General features: G+C 42.3%; 2 protein-coding genes across 3 annotated transcripts; one reads left to right on the plus strand and one right to left on the minus strand.

Annotated features, from left to right (window-relative positions):
• Nucleotides 1-409: 409 nt before the first annotated feature.
• Nucleotides 410-2958, minus strand: LOC142742572 (uncharacterized). The gene is made up of 3 exons (XM_075852472.1): nucleotides 1642-2958; nucleotides 1390-1543; nucleotides 410-1068 (listed from the first exon to the last, which is right to left on the minus strand). Exons 1-3 carry the CDS (start codon nucleotides 1826-1828, stop codon nucleotides 501-503), a joined length of 909 nt encoding a protein of 302 aa, XP_075708587.1. The 5' UTR covers nucleotides 1829-2958; the 3' UTR covers nucleotides 410-500.
• RMP64 (ribonuclease MRP subunit p64) lies at nucleotides 2742-18850 on the plus strand. Of its 2 annotated transcripts, none has more exons than XM_075852464.1 (9): nucleotides 2742-3133; nucleotides 4587-4741; nucleotides 6762-6838; nucleotides 7989-8120; nucleotides 12521-12598; nucleotides 15814-16163; nucleotides 16562-16620; nucleotides 17161-17432; nucleotides 18430-18850. In XM_075852464.1, exons 1-9 carry the CDS (start codon nucleotides 3049-3051, stop codon nucleotides 18782-18784), a joined length of 1563 nt encoding a protein of 520 aa, XP_075708579.1. In that variant the 5' UTR covers nucleotides 2742-3048; the 3' UTR covers nucleotides 18785-18850. The 2 variants fall into 2 exon arrangements, with proteins under 2 accessions (XP_075708579.1, XP_075708580.1); XM_075852465.1 differs by lacking the exon at nucleotides 2742-3133 and adding an exon at nucleotides 3319-3340.
• The last annotated feature ends 495 nt before the right edge of the window (nucleotides 18851-19345 follow it).

Genomic DNA, 19345 nt, shown 5'->3' on the forward strand with positions numbered 1-19345 from the left:
TCCAGACTGTTTATTTTAGTTAGTTGATCCTGGTTGGAGTTATTAGTTAGGGACTCGCAAGCCAATGAGGACCCTTGACGTTGAGTTTATGTATTTCTGCCGCAATATCATTGTAGGTTATGTAAGTTAATGGTAAAAGGTATTGTGCGCAGAAATACATACCAATACCTCATTACAATTATATGTTCACTTTTTCAATAAATAAAAAATGCAAACACCATGAAAATGATCATTTTGGTTGTTGGTTAAAAGTAACACACGTTCAGATTTTTTTTCTAAAATCCAGACCAATATGAAGTGTAAGGTGGAAATCTACATACATACAACGTTTGTTACCATACATGTGAAATGTATTGTACCTAATAAGCAAAAAAATAAAAATAAAATGACAACGCAAAGTATTTTGGTGCAACAATTTTTTTTTAGTAAAACTAGCACAAATTTAAGAAAAACAAGAAAATCAGTCAGATAACCAAAAAAAAAAATACAAAAACAGACAGTCATTCATTAGAAGGCCCCGCCACATTAGCACCTTGCAGTTCCCCTCCCTGCACTTGCGGATACGCGTATTGGTCACCAGGATACTGGCAGGGGGCACTGAACTTTGGCCGATCCTGGCTGAATTGAGGCTGGGAGGAGGGCACATTTCCACGATAGGTGGAGGCACATGGCGGCGGTGGGGGTGGAGCGGTGATAGGGGAAAATTGCATGTCATGCCTGCTCCGATGAAGCTCTATTGCATTGCAGAGTTCCATCGGAGCAGGATTGTTCATGAAGGTGTCAATGACGCCAAGGATTGCCAATTGGCATCGAAGTTGCCTTTCAGACGGCATCTTTTTCAGATGTTGAGCCACTGTTTTGCCAAAAACGTCCTCCAAACTATCCTCTGCTCTTTGCTGGAGATGGGCCAGCACTTGAGCGTCTATGGACGAGAGTCTCTCCTCTACTTGTCGGTTTCTCTTACGACGACGCACAGGCGTACCTTTCTCTAAGGGTGGATTCGTGGTCCCTGACGGAGACTCCACCAACGTAGCGTCAGAGTCAACTTCCTGATGATTATCGCTAGTTCTATGTTTAAAATAAAAGTATTGAATCAGTTCAATATAGGTAGATAAAATATTATTAAAGCTTTTATAAAAGGAGATAAAAAAAAATAATTAAAAAAAAAAAAAGACGGATAGAGCTATGCGATGTCACACAGGTACTTGTGCGACATAACATATCCCCATGCGTATAAAATAAACACAATAGCAGGTCTCCTGACCACATATCAAGGTGTGACGGATGGGGCTATGCGATGTCACACAGGTATCTGGGAGATATAACATATCCGCATGCGTATAAAATAAACACAATAGCATGTGACATTTGGCATAATTGTATACTTACGGCCCAATGTCCATGACAGCTTTCAAGAACTGCAGTTGCTGGGTGTAGACATATGGCTTTTTCGTCATCTGTCCTTCCCCCCTGCGGCCTTTTGACACCATCTCGCGCCGAAACTGGTCGCGGCAGGTGCCCCATCGCGACTTAGCATTGGCCACTGTGTGAGGGAAAAAAACCACAGATTTTTAGTATACATTTTCTTTTAAAAAAAAGGGTGATTGCAATAACATTTGGGGGGAGGGGGTGGCAACTTACCTAGATTACGGCGCTCTTTCACCGTCGCCGACTCCCATTTCTCCTGGTGGAGGGACTTCACCACCTCCTTCCAGGCTTTTTCCTTAGCCACAGTGTCTTTGTATTCCTCCCGGTGTTTGTCCCAGATCACTGGGTAGTCTTGCACAAATAAAATGAGGCTCTCCACCTGCGGTTTTGTGAGTGCCATTTTTTGCTCAGATTCTCTTCAGCCACTCTGCTAAGAAATGGAGGCTGTAGCCTGCAGACAGGTAAATCCCCTGACGTCGCCTAGCAACGCTTCCGTAATTACGGGTGCACACGCGTAGCCACCCGTAATTACAGGAGCCGCATAGACTTCTAAGCAAACGGGAAGGTACCCGTGGCCAATAGAAGTCTATGGGCCCGTAATTAGGCCGTTTTTACGTTCGTGTGCATGGGGCCTAATTTCTCTTCATTATGAAAAAATAATGGGTTTATCCAGAGAGATAAAATTACGTTGTGGCCCCTTCAAACAGCTGCTCGATAGGAGTGCGAAATCTGAGGAGCGGAGACTGAATCATGCGTGGCAGGTGCCGGCTGTTTCAAAAGTAAACATAATTGGTATCGCCGAATCCAAAAAAGTCTGAACTATTAAAATATCCCATTGTTTAACACGCCAGATGAACGCTGTAGGGGGAAAAAGAAAAAAAAAAATCACAATGCAAGCATTGCTGTTTTTGGTCCTCTCGTTTGTGCAAAAATTTTTTGAACAAAATGTCGCAAGTTCCCTATAACGCTACGAATAGAAACTACATTTCACCCTTAATCAACAGAAAAATAAAAAGTTATGGCTCTTGGAACGTAACTATAGCAAAATCTAAAGTTAAAGTTGGCTGTATCTCCAAAGGGTTAAAACCACGGTAGTAGCCTCTATTTTTCCCGCTGAAAAAAAAACCTCCAACCCTGTAGGAAATTTGACAATAGTCGCAACTAGGGAAGCATTGAAGTCGGGTCACCGGAATCCCATAATTTTACGGAGACTCATGGGCGACAGCGGGTCACCCTGGCCCTATAATCACGTGCATGCAGCACCACTAGTCATAGGGGAAAGTGGTCCGATCCAATCAGCAGATTTCCATCGGCCAGCCTCTCACATATTCCGCAGCATGGTCAGATGAGGTCGTGACGCTTTAGTCAGAATGATTTTTTTTCTACAAGGCCTAATATGAAGACTTCTCATGTACGTGCACGTCTCCTTTAATAACCGGGGCACTTCCAACCCGCGTGCTGGATCAGCCACGGACCGTGCCACGGCACACACGGCTTCCCGGGGAGGGATTTTATTGCGTGCGACACGGAAGTAGTTAGCGGTGTGAGGAGACTACTTCCGGGGCAGTGTAAACTTTGTTGCACGTTGCTGCAGGGTGATATACTGTACGGTTCTGCAGTATGGCGCCTGATCCGTGGAATCGTACCTATATCCCCCGACCTGCTATTCACTGTCAGTTAACCGTGCCCCTCGGAGCCAAAACAGGTGATATAAGAAGACCTACTGTTATAAAGTACTTGTCATGGCTGCAGTATAACAATGTCTAATCCTGCTGTGGTAAATAGACTTGGAGTGTGTCCTTGTAATGTGTCCGCGGACTACAGTCTTCTACAAAAAGCCTCATGTAATATTTGCCTCAGAACCGCTAGGCATGGACATGATGTGGTGTGGAAATAAACACAGCGTGCCCTGGTAACCAACGGCCATTGTGCTTTACATATATGATCGTAGGTTACAGCCCTATTTGCACGGGTGTATTATGGCATGTAAATGCTCCATATTGCCATCCTAAGATGTGTTTGGGTCCTGTCAGGGGCACACAGAACCATTTCTTATTGGATCCTTCCCACAGAGCCATAATACACCTATGTAAATCGTAATTGTGTGACCGCCGTGCAGCAGAAAACTGCGCCATCATGCTGTTTGGGGCACTTGTCAAACTGCTAGTTAATGGCCGCGTGGTGTTGTGTGTAAAACTGCTGGTTATTAATGAACTGTCCCTGTTCAAACTGAGTTGTTTGGCGCTGAAACAGAAGAAATGACTGAAATCACCCCTCATTGATTCAATGGGAGGTAGAGGCAAAAGTGGCATGTCCTTTCTCGACGAGGTTTCCGCCTCTGACCTCCCATTAAAATCAATGGAAGGCAGAAAAAAATCAGTTGCGCTAGTTTGAGCGTTTTTTTGCCTGCGATACTTGCATTAGCTTCAATCGCTGTGGGCAAAGACCTCAAGAAAAAAGTGCAGGCAGTTTAAAGTGTAACTAAACGTTTAACAGACTTCTGACATGTCATAGTTTTGATTGGTGGGGGTCCGAGCACTGAGACCCCCACCAATCGCTAAAACGAAGCTGCAGAAGTGTTTGTGTGAGCCGCTTAGTTTCTGTTCGGCTTTTTCCGGATAGCCGATGTATCGGAGTACGGGCTCATAGGCTTTCTATTGAGTCAGTACACTGCTACGTCGATTTCAGCGCTTCTGCTGCTTAGTTTTAGCGATTGGTGGGGGTCTCCGTCCTCGGACCCCCACCAATTAAAACATCTTAACATGTTACTATGACATGTCAGAAGTTTGTTGAATGTTTTGTTGACCTTTTAAGATCTGCCTCAAAATTCCTGAAGGCATTCTGAGGCTTTTTTTTTTTTTCTGCCTTCAAAACACTGTGTGTACAGGGACTTATGGCCGCATGATTTTACAGGTAACCAGCAGTTTTACTTGCAACGCTTTGCGGCCCGTTACAAGCAATTTGACAACTGGGCTGAACAGCGTGTCGGTGCGGTTTGCGGCCACGTCCATGCCGCCCAGTGGATATGCTTGTTAAGTCTACATCTACTATCTATAGAGTTGTTTTAGCAATGTTTATTATTTATCGCTGCTGGTCTGGGTGATCATATTTTAAATACACTGAAAAGACTTTAATACTTTTTTTCTTTTCTCTTCCAGAAAAATGTATGAAGGAGATTTTTGATAGATGTTCTTCTGTGCACTTATTTATTACGAGCAAGGCCTTGCATGCTGAAGTTGCAACTTTGGATTCCATCCTGTATGTGTATCACCATCAGCTGTGCTGTCATAAACCATATCTAGCTTTAAAACAGGTATGCACTTTATATGGGAAAAGGGCTTGTAAAAGGTGTCATCAGTGTGAGATCAGTGCTGGTCGCCGGATGGGTAGTGCCATACCGTGACACACGTTATGTAAACTTACTGACTTATAAAATATCTGTAGTGTTGAATAGGAACTTGTTTGGACCTCATGATGATGTACACCAAATGTAGTCAGTGGATCACTCCGCTTCTCCAATATATTGCTGTACATGCCCACAATCCATTCTTGCATATATCCAGCAAGAAAAAGTAAGTATATAAATGTGCTGGGAAACTCCGTTAAAATAAGTTTTGTATAATTTTGACTTACATTGTAAGCTTGTAGTTAATAGAGAGATCTGCTTTCCTGTTCACCCGCCGGCACTGGAGAACCACATGGACAAACAATATAAAGTCCAGACTTAAAAGATGAGCTCCGAGCTATATTGTGTACATGGGTGTATTACAGCTCCGTACAATCTCTGAGCCCTTACACAGCAGATGGTGTTAAATGTCCACTGTTGATGATACTTTCGTTATCATACTAAGTTTCAAATTTCATTAGACCATGCTCTTAACAGAATTACTCCGTGTACAAGATGGAATGATCTACCAATAGACTGCATGAACCTTTATGGCAGCCTGTATTGTCACTTCAGTGCACGTTTAGGCTACAGCAGTGGTAGTTGCAGTTGCATTGCTAGCTCCACAGCCTCAGGGCTGCTTTCTCTGAAGGTTTATTTTCTGTTCATATATTAGAAGAATGTGTCTATTAGGGTTACATGATGCATCGAAATATCGATACAATTTGAAGCCGTGCACGCTTAAACGGTTCCATACTGTTAATGCATGTATTTCTACACGAAGCTGTGCCGCCGCACAACTTCCTATTGGATCACATGACTAGTAAGAGCGCGGCTGCAGCTGTGTAATACAGCCATTGCCCCGCTCCTGACAAGTGTGTGTGCGGTCAGCATGATGTGACCAGCTCTGCACTAATGAGCATCGGCACTGAAGTCAGAGAACATGGCAGGTCGCACTGCAAAACTCCACCATGATCTCTGTCTTCAGTGCCGCCGCTCATTAGTGCAGCTGCGTCCGCATCACCTTATGCTGAACGTGCGCGCACACTTGTCAGGAGTGGGGAAATGGCTGTATTACTCAGCCGCAGCCCCGCTCTAACGGCGGAGATCAGACAAACCTCTGATCTCCGCCTCTATTCCCTTGAATGCTGCAATCAAAGCTGATTGCAGCATTCAAGAGGAAAATGAGAAGGGGGAAGCCCCTTTGATCACGTCATAGGGAATCCCTGTGATGCGATCGAGGGACATACCATATATGGGCAGACAGCTCGGGGTCCATTGAAGGACCCCAGGGCTGTCTGACCATATTTCCTGTTAAGGCATACTTAGGTATGTCCTAATAACTGCCTGTTTGCTATCAGTATATAGATATGTGCCAGTACATTAGAGTTGAAAAATATTTTTATTTTTTTTACAATAAACATTAAAATAAAAGTCTCAACACATAAAACTACCCCCTCCCACCCAGAAACCGCTCTACTCCTGTCCATAGGCAGTGTCTGGTATGATATGGTAGGCACAGAGGCATAGCCCGTGTACAAGAGTGGCATGGATTCTCAAAAAAAGCAGACGGAATCCTTGAACAACTGAGACAAACGGAAACCATTTGCACCGGATCCGTCACCATTGAAATCAATGGCAATTCAAGCAAAAACCGATGGTTTCCGTTTGTTTGTCAGGGTTCCGTTCTGACTGCAAGCTCTGGCGGATCGCCAGAACGAAGCATCTAATACGCATCGTGGTTCTTCTCCTTGACCACCCTGAAGAGCTGCCACTTGATATTTGGTTTCCTTTCATCTGCTCTTTCCTCAAATTACACAAATTTGTTCTATTTGTAAAGGGAGATATTTGTGTAATAGGTTTGTATGAAGTGACACATATTCCCACTGAAAATATTGCATTATGAAAACCAAATTCTAAGCACTTTTATTTTTGTTTCCCCCTCAAGGTACAACAATGTACAAAGCGAATACGGTCGATGGGCTTAGAAGACTCCTTAAAAGAGTTGATGGAATTATGCCCGAAGTATGTTTATAGTCAGTCCGTTGTATGTCCGTGGATTTCATGCTGGGGAAAGTGCTTCATTTTTCTGTCCACATGTAGCTGACTTTTTCCATTGCAGGTTTCCCAATAAAACCGCAAAATCTGCATGGGCCAAATGTGGACTCTGTTGTGAATTTCACCTTCTGCATTACAAAGTTTGAAATCCGCTATGAAAATCTACACTATTTCTGCAAAGGAGTAAGAATGCAGTGGATTTTCAAATCGGTAGCATACTCTGATTTCTGAGGCGATTTTTTTTTTGCTGCCATGTGTATATGGGGTTTCACATGAATTTTTTTTGGTGCAGGTTCTGCCTTGAGAATTTGCAACCTGAACTTGGCTTTAGAAAGAAAAACGATCATCCTTTTCTAATTCCATTCCTTAAATAGACATGTTTACTTGATGATCTGCTTAGAATTTGATTCCAAAAAAGCTGCACTGCCATGGGTTGTCTGTTTCTCAAAATGTTTTTATTTCTTTTTTTGCGCTTCTACTATCGTGTGACTGTCTTGTTTTAACTAAAGGCATTTCTACTGTGCTTTATGGAGATGAAACAGTACCTCACTCTCTAGTCTCTCTCCTCCCCCTCCCCCCCCAAACAAATTGAAGTTGGAGGGCACTGTTTGCTACTCTCACAGTTCTTGTGAAAATGACATAAAGGCAGCACCCCAGGAGTGCCATGTCAGTCAGTAGCTCTTCTCTAGTAGATGGTTTGGAGAGCAGGGGGAGACTGTTTCACATCCATCGCTGGGATCTGTAGGAACGTCAGCTCAAAACTAGGCCCTAATCATTTACGATCTATGCCTGACCTCATTAATGCTTACATGACTGTATGAACATGCCTTGTATCACAACCTAGTATAAAGCCTTCTCAAAAAATAAGTTTTTACGACAGAAGTTTGTGTGTGTGTGTGTGTGTATATATATATATATATATATATAATTTATTATTTTTTGTTAATATATCCGGTTATGTAGTGTGGATGGAAACTTTGTTTTTTTAGATATACCGTATTTGATTAGTTTACTTCAATTTTTTATTTTATTTTACTTGTCCATTGCTTGTTGCATTTTTAGGAAATTTATATGCTAAGGACTTTGAGACCTGACCTTTTAGCTTCAATTTCTTTAGGAAAGCGGAGCTTGAAAGCTCACAGTACTGCACTGTGCCAAGTCAGCCTATTTTAGAGCTGGTGTCCATGAAAATTCTGGGTTCCTGCAAGTTATTAGTACGTCTCATGGATTGCTGCTGTAAGGCCTTTCAGTATCCTTTATTTTTATTTCCTATAAACCAATGGGGAATCTGTATGGTAAATGGTGCAGGTGCTAATGGTGTTATTTATAACGAACAATGCTTGTATTTCTTATTTTATGTGCCAGTAAAGGTCTTCAGCTAATATAAAAGACTTTAGAAGACTAGTTTTTACTCTGGCCCCTGGAGCACTCCTAATAGATGGAAACATCCTGTTTTACGCAGCTTCGTTTTCAACTTTGCTGTACAGGCTAGGGGTGGTTCAGCAGTGTCTCTGTCTTATCACTGAAGAGAAGTGTTACAATGGCGGTTTCGGTTTCACCAATTGTTTTCTCCCGGTTTAAACTGTATTGGCATCTTCAGGAAGCATATACAGTTGAATCCAATGGTAGAGCAGGGGGCCGTAGGGTCCCTGCTCTACCATTCACTATGTATCGCTGGACACGATGTCTACAATGGTAGAGCAGGGGACAGTAAGTTCACTGCCCTACCATTCACTATGTATTTCAGACCATAAATGTTACTGAAACTAAAACTTATAATTCACTAAATCCTTTTAATCCGTACATTAAAAAAAAAAATACCCTATTGGGGCACGTGGACATCATAGAAGCAACTCACTGGGGCCTTTTTCAAGCAGTCGAATACTATAACTATTCTCAATACAAAAAATGTTCAAGTTCCAGTTGACATAGTCACCAGGTTTACAAGAGGCTTCATTTGCCTTTTACCATATACGCAAAGGGCAAAGTCCCCTTACCTAGCACTAATTTGTTGCCAGGATAAAACTAGTTGCATAAGGATGTCATGAATTGCCAGTAACATATTGCATGTTGCACAATGAGTTGATTTGAGAGGTGAATAGATTGCCTATAAAGTGATCTCCTCTCTAGGATAGTCTCCTGTTTTATTGTGTAATAATGTTGAATCACAGTGAATTTAACTTTTTTTTTGTCATTGCTTTATACGCTGTTCAACAGCAAAATACTTTTTCATGTAAAACTGAACAAAACCTTTAGTGTCACTTTTCCCTCAGTTTAGGCTCTCTATTCACCTCTAAAAGTTTCACTAGTCTGCTGCAGACCCTGTCTTCTTGTAGGGCTCTTTTAAAGCCTGCGCTTGCTGTGAAGTTCTGAGTAGTGGTTCTAATTGGCCATCCAGAAATCTACAGGAAATAACTCTAAAAGCAGTGGGAGTTTTTTTTGTTTTTTTTAAGAAGTCAAGGTTTTTAACACAAATGAAAAAGCAGACGACTTTTATATAGGTGCTTTAGATATGTAAATGTAAGAGCCCGTTAAAGGGTATTTCCATCTTAAACATTAAAAGGTAACTAAATGTTCAACTTCTGACATGTCATATTAACATGTCAGAAGTTTTGATTGGTGGGGGTCTGAGAACTGAGACCCCCACCAATCGCTAAAACGAAGCGGCTGAGCGATCACACTATGACGTGTCAGAAGTTTATTAAACGTTTAGTTACCCTTTAATGGCATATCCATCCACCTTTTAAAACCTCACCTTAAAAAACAAAAAAACATTCACACTATACCTGATGGATGCCAAATTAATAAGCATTATGGTCAATAGCCTTGATGCAGATCTGAACAGATCCTAAGGAATGTAGATGTCAAATGCACACACCTATTGGAAAATTGGGGTCCAGTGACCCCTATTAGCTGCATCACGGCAGGTGCAGTCCCCACTTGCGTGCAGCACTCTTCATTGTATACTGCGGGCGTTATGGTAAAAGCCCGGCGCTGCTGTTTTGGCTCTTTATGTAATTCCCATAGACTTTAGTAGAGTGCTTTGCACAAGTGCGGCCATCTTTCCATTAAATTCCATGGGGACTGACTGTCAGTAATTGTTAAATGGGGGTCATGAGACTTCAGTTGTTCTGGTAAGTGCATGTCCCTGGGGTGGGCCCAGCACCTATCAAGCATTAACAACATATTCTATGGATATCTCGTAAATGTATACGTTTTCAACTTTCTACTGTGCCTGAAAGATTTGAGGTCCTTTCAGAGTCCCATAAAGGCCTTGTTGAATGAGTGAGGTTTTTCCCCGACAACCAAAGCTAGGGTTAGATCTAAATAAAGTGAAGTCCTTTTGTTGTTCTTTTCCTTTTTTAGGCCTTGTTCACACAGTTTTTTTTATGTAGAAACCACATCGCAAAACGCGCCAATAAACGTCTGAAAACGCCTCCCATTGATTTCAATGGGAGGCAGAGGTGTTTTTTTCCCACGATCCGTAAGACCGGATCAGAGGAAATAGAACCAACGTGCCCTTGCTTCAGGCGTTAACGTCTCTGACCTCCCATTGACATCAATGGGAGGCAGAGAAAGCGTTCTTAGCAGCGTTTTTGCCCGAGGCACTCAATGGCCGCAGGCGAAAACCGTGACAAATGGTGTGCAGGCAGATCAAAATTCCAAACGCAATTTTGAGGCAGAATTTTCTGCCTGCAAAAAACTTTGTGTGCACATACCCTTAAGCATCCACTCCTGTTTTGTTTAAAACGTGCAAAAGCCAAATAAGACCTCCATTGTCTGACTACGGACTGATCAACTGATCATCAACGTGACATTCAAAGGAGCTTAAAAAAACAACGTAGCTCCAAAAGTAGGCCCCTTATACATAACATTAAGGAGATCCGCTCTCCTGTGCGTCTTTTCAGATCAAAAGGAGCAGGGGAGAGGGTAAATATTTTCTAATGTTTCCTTAAAGGGTTTATTCCACATTCAAACTTTTTTCTCCAAGAGCCCAGGACTTTCCTATATGAGGAAAATCGATTACCACTTGCCAAATTAACCTTGGTCCCTTTTTTTCATGTTTTTGGACTGATTTTGTCCCGTTGGTGCTGCGTTCTTCCCACAGCAGGCATGGCGGTCCTGCTGCTGAGGCCGCGTGACCTCCCTTTTTACCTGGGTAGCTGCAGTGATGCCCTGCGTCTCCTTTCTCCTGAAGGCACCTCCCTGTCTTGTCCTGATCCCTGTCTTGATCTTCTGTGCACACTCAGCTGCAGCTGTAACACAGCCAAGTAGCGAGTAGTAAATGCAGGGAAGAGGCTCGATGACGGGAAACCAAAAAGACACAACTCAGAGAGCACAGGGAAACCGCACATGCATGGTCTCGCTGCACAGCTAGAGCTAGTGATAAAATGCACATATAGTGGTGATAAACTGTGCATGCAAGTCCAGGAAAGTCCAGAACTACTGGAGGATGACTGCACTGGTATTAAATGGGTTATTTGTGGGGTCATAACTGAGAAAGTATGCATTGTTTTTACATCTTTGACCTAATGAGCCATGGTTGAGATTTTCAGGTATGCCCCATTCAGGCCCATTTACACGGACGATAATCGGCCAAACAAGCTTTCGGAAGAGCGCTCGTTCCCCATCATTGGGCCGTGTAAACATGGCAGTGATCTGCCAACAAACGAGCAAATGCTTGTTTGTCGGCTGATCGCATCTTTTATGCAGACTAAAAATATTAGGGGATCTGCTGCCGACGATATGCAAACTGTGGGAAACGAACAATCGTATCAACAATGATTTGTCTGCATCAGCCCGTGTAAAAGGGCCTTTAAATGAGTGCCGATCCACTTGTTAGGTTGGCGCTTATTCGATGGTTGTTTCAAGGAACCTTTAGGAAATGTTTCCCCCCCTCTCTTGTGCCGGGAATCGATAGACCTTTTTATCTAAACAAACATACAGGAGAGCAAATCTCCCAAATGTTATGTGCAAGGGGCCTTATGAGGAGTGATCTACAGTCCATAGGCTCTGTTCATATTTGCATCAAGGCTGCTGAGTAATGAGTTCTAATTGAGTTGGTATCCATTAGATTTGTGTGGTGTTTTTGTTTTTCTGTGTAGAGGAGCATAGCCGACTGCGCTATTCTGCACACCAAAAACAACGGATACCGGATAGCTTGGATGCTTACTAAAGCCAAATAATTGCATTTGTCATCAGAAAAATTGTATAGATATCAGTGAAGATGTTAACTACAGCATTCCGTGAAAATGATGGAACCTAGTAAGAGGCAAATGATGATGTGAAAGAGCCTTAGAAACGAGCAAAACAAATAAATTAATTTAATATTTATTTATTTTTACTAGCAGCAAGCGCAACCACCTGGCAGTGCAGTTTATTCATTGTATTGGTCCCCAGTGCTTGTGTGGATTATAAAAACTTTTTGCTTGATTTTTTATTTTTTTATTTCAGTTTTGTGCAGGAAGCTGCTTTAGTCTTTGACAATGTTAAATACATATCAAGTAAAGAATGCCATAACTGGAAGTGTAGGGGGCTAAATTCTCAATAGTAGGGCGGGCATGTTTACCCTGCACCATCGTGTACTACTCATTTGAATATAAAATACTTTTTACATTCTGCACTTTTTTCCTTTACTAACCTGAACAGTTTATGTTTACAGCACCTGAACTTAGAGGAATTTATTATCATAAACGTTGTGTTGCTGGGATTATTGAGCCGCTTATGGTCTGTATACTTCTTACTCTACCGTGTAGTCAAATTCCAAGTTGTAGTGCCAGCGTGTGTTGTCCCTCTTCGTGCACTTTTCACCTCTATTAATGCACTTGAGCATATATAGAAGCTGAGAAAATAGTTAAGGAATAAAGTAATGCAAACAGTCACTATAGAGGATTAAAGAGGGTCTGTCATGAGTTTCTTAATGCCCAAATGGGCGTGTTTTACTTTAGACCAAGTGGGGGTTGTACAGAGGAGTGTATGACGCTGACCAATCAGCGTCATACACTTCTCTCCATTCATTTACACTGCACTAGCGATATAGTTCTATCGTTCTGTGCAGCTACATACACAAACACTAACATTACTGTAGTGTCCTGATAATGAATATACATCACTACCAGCCTGGACGTCATGTGTATTCAGAATCCTGACACGTCTGTAGCGTCTCTGAGATTTCAGCAAGGCAAGCGTATTCTCATTTGAAATGACAGGTTACATTGTAATCTCGCGAGATTACGCTTGCCTTGCTGGAATCTCACAGAAAAGATTCAGAAGTGTCAGGATTCTGAATAAACATCACGTCCAGGCTGGTAGTGATGTATATACATTATCAGGACACTGCAGTAACGTTAGTCTTAGGGGATGTGGCTGCACCTAACGATATAACTATATCGCTAGTGCAGCGTAAATGAATGGAGAGAAGTGCATGACGCTGACTGGTCACTGATTGGTCAGCGTCATACACTCTGTACAACGCCCACTTGGTCTAAAGTAAAACACGCCTACTTGGGCATTAAGAAACTCATTAGCATAAAGCTAAAAATCGCTCAAAGTGGTTTAAAATAGATTGTTTTTCTAAATAAAAAGCATTACTGTCACCTACATTATAGCGCCAATCTTCTTCTATAGGAGACAGGGCACTTATAATTTGGTGACAGAGCCTCTTTAAATCACAGCATGGATCTAGTATGACTTTCCTTTTTAAAAAATTTTTGAACCACCCTTTCCTATACATTTTTCAAGTCTGAAGCTTGCACTCTGTTTACAATGGTGTCATGTTTTTTTTGTTGTTGTCCCTAATGGGCAGAGTAGTGTAGTCTGCTGCGCCATTCTACCCAGTAAAAAAAACAGTTGACAGACCCATTATGAGTTAGGTTATGTTCAGACGCTTAACAAAAAAACGTCTGAAAACAGCTCCTGATTTTCAGCCGTTTTTTAATCAAACTAGCGTTCTTTACGGCTGTTTTTCTATTGTCAATGAAAAACGGCTCCAAAAACGGCTGAAGTAGTGACATGCACCTCTTATTACGGGGCGCCTTTTTTTACGCGCCGTGTATTGAAAATGAGGCGTAAAACGCCCTGTCGGAACAAAATGCTGTATTTCCCATTGAAATCAATGGGCAGATGTTTGTAGGCGTTCTGCTTCAGATTTTTAAGCCGTTTTTCGGGATGTTTACAGCCCGAAAAACGTCTGAAAATAGCCAGTGTGAACATACCCGGAGTGGGATTTGTTACAAAATGTACCGAAATTGATCCGTCATAGCCATCATGGATTCTGTAAAATTAGAGCTCGTGATCCCAGTGTAAGGGCATGACCACACATGGCGGAATTCCTCCGCAACTGTCCGCATCAATGCCGCACAGAATCTGCGTTGCAGATTCTGCAGCGGATCTGCACAAAATGTGCAGAAAATTGATGCGGACTGGCCGCTGCGGACTGCAGGAAAAGTGCTTCTCTTCTCCCTATTCAGTGCAGGATAGAGAGAAGGGACAGCACTTTCCCTAGTGAAAGTCAAAGAAATTCATACTTACCGCCCGTTGTCTTGGTGACGCGTCCCTCTTTCGGCATCCGGCCCGACCTCCCTGGATGACGCTCCAGTCCATGTGACCGCTGCAGCCTGTGCTTGGCCTGTGATTGGCTGCAGCCGTCACTTACACTGAAACGTCATCCTGGGAGGCCGGACTGGAGACAGACGCAGGGAGTTCTCGGTAAGTATGAACTTATATTTTTTTTTACAGATACATGTATATTGAGATCGGTAGTCACTGTCCCGGGTGCAGAAACAGTTACTGCCGATCGCGTAACTCTTTCAGCACCCTGGACAGTGACTATTTACAGACGTCTCCTAGCAACGCTCCCGTCATTACGGGAGCCCCATTGACTTCCTCAGTCTGGCTGTAGACCTAGAAATACATAGGTCCAGCCAGAATGAAGAAATGTCATGGTAGTAAAAACAATACGCTCCGCAGCACACATAAGATCTGCGGACTTCATTGCGGAATTTTGACTCTCCATTGAAGTCAATGGAGAAATTCCGCCATGAGTCCGCAACCAGTCCGCCACTGCTCCGCAACAGACAGAGCATGCTGCGGACACCAAATTCCGCTCCGCAGCCTATGCTCCGCAGCGGAATTGTACGCATCGTGTAAACGAACACTGCTAAATTAAAGTGAAAGTCAATGGAGAAACGGCTCCGCTGCGGATTAACGCTGCGGAGTGTCCGCAGCGGAATTTAAGTGAAATTCCGCCATGTGTGAACCCGCCCTTAACAGCCTTCCTAGCCCTCTGTTGGAGTAATTTCACGTTTAATACCCTAAAATGTATGTGTTCTTATAATAGCTCCCTTTTATAAGATTCTCATAGTGGAGCAGGACCGTGACAACCGCCTCAGGAATCCATGAGCAGAATAAAGGCTGATATTTATGTCTACAAAACGGGATATATTAAGCAAATGTGGCAGATTTCTGGCACCTATTGCACCAAAAAAGTGAAACAAATCCCGTGTGTGCCTAATTTATCGTGTGTCTAAGAGACACTCTTTGCACCTTTGTCGACCGTTTTTGAAAAGCGTCTGAAATATGGCGTTGCTAAAAGTTATAAAATAACTAATGTATTAATGCTGTGCACCATTTTCTCGCAAAATACTGGTGTAAAGTACGGCATACTTGAGGTGACGTAAGAGAGAAAAGTGTCTAACGGGTCTAGTCTTGCGCCATCTTTATCACACGGCGTGCGTTGTCATAAATTTCTGCATGTCTGGTGTACTTTTATCCTGTAAGTTTAGGACAGAATGAATAATGTTGAATATGAGCATGTCTGTTGATGGGCTGCAGGGAAACCACGGCACCGTCCATGCTCTATTACTGAGAATTGCTCCCGCTCACAAATGATTACTCTTTACACTAATCATTCAGTAATTCATGTGGTGTTTTTTTTATTTTAGGGTTTTGTACAGAGGACTGTTAAAACGCCTCATTGTCTTATACAGCACACACAGATCTCTGCAGCAAGAGGTGTCTGACTTTCAGAAAATGCCCTACTTTAAGGACTTTGTGTTCCCTACAAATATCGAAGACCACATTGGCTCTATTTTCGGTGATTTAGTTGCACGTAAACTACGAAACCTGTTTCCCAAAAAAGGCAAAAAACGATTTCTCGACAAAATATTTGACACCATTAATCTGGATAAGGAGGAAAAGAAGAAAAGCAAAATTGGAGCTGTTGATCTAAAAGAAACAAATGGGACACTTGTTGATGTGGGACGACCAATACAGAGGCAGAGATTTAATAGAGGTGGGAAAATGAAGGGTCTTCTCAGAAGGTGATGTGTTTTTCCGGCTGTTACAAAACTAAAAGTCCTCTGGTGCCCTCCTAGCTGCAGGCCGTCAGGGAATGGTAGGAGTTGTAGTTTTGCAGCAGTTAGGATATATTCACATGCAATGTATTCTGCAGAAAGTCTTGCGATTGAAATCCGTTCCATACTGGGGGCTGTTTTTGCAGCTTGTGCTTGGATTTCTGCAGGGTCCATTAAGGTAAATGGGATAATGGCAGAAATTTCTGCAACGCATGTGTGAATATACCTTTTTATAGGGCTACTGGTTGGGAAACACTGATTAAGACAACGCATGACTTTATTATGTGTCAGTCTGTGCAGAAATAAACCATGCCTTGTGTTTCTGTGTTGCACGCAGGCAAACTGGACGCTCTTGATAAGGCGTTATTTCTGCCGGTAAAAGCAAGCGGCGTACAAGTAAGTTGTTTGATCTAAAATGAATAAACTTGCTCATTGATGGCAATAAGTCTTCTATATTGTTGTCGGTGCCGTGTGAAACTTTCAGTAACTTGGTACAAGTGTAATGATAACATCGCTAGTGGGTTTCGGTCTGTCCTAATATATTGTTTCCTTGGGATGCACATTATTGGATTTGCACAGAACAGTTGCTATTCTGTCCTGGGATTCTCATTGCCCAGTGTCTGTCTCTTCTTATTTTCTAGCGGCAGGCAGTGGTTGTGACGATAAAGTATCGATGATCATGCCCGCCCTCAGTTTACTGCAGCAGACTGTTTCTGGTATCTTTATGGGCAATGGGATAGTTGCTCAGTGGGATGAACATCTGTTTTTGTTTTAACAGATATAGCGGTACTAGCATTAATGTTCCGCCTAGCCCCGTTCCTGTCCTAGTAATGTCACGTCTGACATATAGCGCATAACTCCCCTTTTTTTTTTTTTTTTTTTCTTCTAAATTTATATTTTATGAGTGTTCTTTATATAATCTTGTATTCCATGTAGAAATCTGTTTACAACCAAGACCCTGCAGAGAAACAGAAGTCAAATGAGTCCAAGAATAAACCTGATTTGTCACAACACAGGAGAAAAAAGGAATGTGTGAGACACTTGGTGCCTAAAATTAAGGCAGCGGAGGATTTTAAAGCTCTTTCCAAACAGCTACTTTATGCTGTAAAATGGTGTAAAGCGAGGAAACTGAAAACAGAGTGTGTGTTCTTCAGGAACCGATATCTTCGATGCAACAGACTGCGACATGCTGAAGCCTTAGGATACAGGTGTGTTTGACTAGAGCTGCGCAGACATATGCAAATGCCTTAAATAGTAAGAGCTCTATAGTGCAAAAACGGCACATTAATCTGAAAAGCTGCTTTGTGTTCGTGTTAATTTAAAGCGGATAAAGAGTTTATGCGTTGGAGTACAGCTGGAGGGACAGATATTGGGCATAGAGGGAGACGCTCCTGCTGGCTGGGCGGAACAGTTGCCATGGCAATTGTACTGACCAGCATGCAGGCGAGTCTCCCGCCATGTCCGATATCCGTTCTGGTGGGCGAGTAGAACTGGAGGGACACTTAATACTCCACACACAATAAAAGCTTAACTGCAATTTTATCATACATACCTGTGAAATTACATTTTAAATATGTAACTGTGGGTAATAATATTGCTTCTTCCTATGGGGTCAAGATTTAAAATGATGATTTCTCTCTGCAACATTTGAACTTTAAACGCATCTTTTCTGAAAACCTGGAACCCCTTTTGCACATGTTTGTGATATCCATGTTCTAAAACAGCATCCGTATAAATGCGTTCTAATGTCCAGTCCGTCAGTGTCTTCTACAGACTGTTAGACTATGGAATTATGGATTTTTTGCAATTATCCATTCGGGGTCTTTTTCACTTAACAAGTGCTTAAAGGGGTTTTCCAGCTTCTGAGAACTGATGACCTATCCACCGGATAGGTCATCAGTACATGATCTGTGGGGGTCGACACCCGGACCCCGCCCAGATCAGCTGGTCCAGTGCCTCTGTGCACCGGAGGTACCTGCCGGAAGCAGTTGGCTCCGGCCACGGATTAGCGGCTGTGGAGGACGGTTTTGAACTGCGAGTGTCATCCCTGTATTTCCAGAATTCTCTCGTTTGCATGGCATCTTTGGGCCTAACTAAAATGGTCTGTTTGGCATGTTTTGGTTGATTTCGTCTTTAACTTTTCATGATTTGTTCACTGGTGACTGTAACTTATTGTACTCCTTTTCTCCCAAATTATCTTTAAAGTTTAAAAAAGAAGCTGCAGTGTTGGAAAAAGTCGATGTGTCACAGTTTGCGTTGGCAGACTCTTAATAAAGATCACCTAAGAAGATGTTTGAGAATACAAGGATTTCTGCCAGCTTGGAAACACGTGGTCACTTTCTCCCGAAGGCACAGACTTCAGAAGTCAAGCATTACTCATTCTCAAGCGAAAACGAAGGATTTTAAAATATCTCCACTGTGTTTAGATTTGTTTCCAGATTCTGCTTTGAGGCCTCCAACATCTGAGCTCCAGGAGTCCAGCATTAGCGCTAAAGGAATAGAGCGGAGTCTTACTGACACGGATGACATTGATGATATATTCTCATCAATTGGAATCTAACAGACTCTTCTATGTGGAGGGGAGGATGAATTGTTATGGGAAGCAATAAATGCACAATTTTGTGTAGTCAAGGTCTCTGGGCATAATTGTATTTAATGTTGTGTAGTCAGACAAATTTAATAAGCTTTAGCTCTCAAGTGTTCTTTATTTGTTATATGCTCAGAACTGAGCATATTGGCCTCTGGCTATATTGATCTAGTGCATTAAGTAACTTTTTTTTCTGGAACTTTCAATAATAGTAAATGCAACAAAGCAAAAATTGTGCAATTAGTCAAAAATCAACATGCACAGTAGTTTAACCCCTTCCCTCTTTAGCCACTTTTGACCTTCCTGACAGAGCCTCATTTTTCAAATCTGACATGTGTCACTTTATGTGGTAATAACTCCGGAATGCTTTCACCTATCCAAGCGATTCTGAGATTGTTTTCTCGTGACACATTGGACTTTATGTTACTGGCAAAATTTGCTCGATATGTTCAGTATTTAATTGTGAAAAACACCAAAATTTAGCGAAAAATTGCAAAAATTAGCATTTTTCTCAATTTAAATGTATCTGCTTGT

The sequence above is a fragment of the Rhinoderma darwinii genome, chromosome 2 (assembly GCF_050947455.1).
Source record: "Rhinoderma darwinii isolate aRhiDar2 chromosome 2, aRhiDar2.hap1, whole genome shotgun sequence".
NCBI lineage: Eukaryota > Metazoa > Chordata > Amphibia > Anura > Rhinodermatidae > Rhinoderma > Rhinoderma darwinii.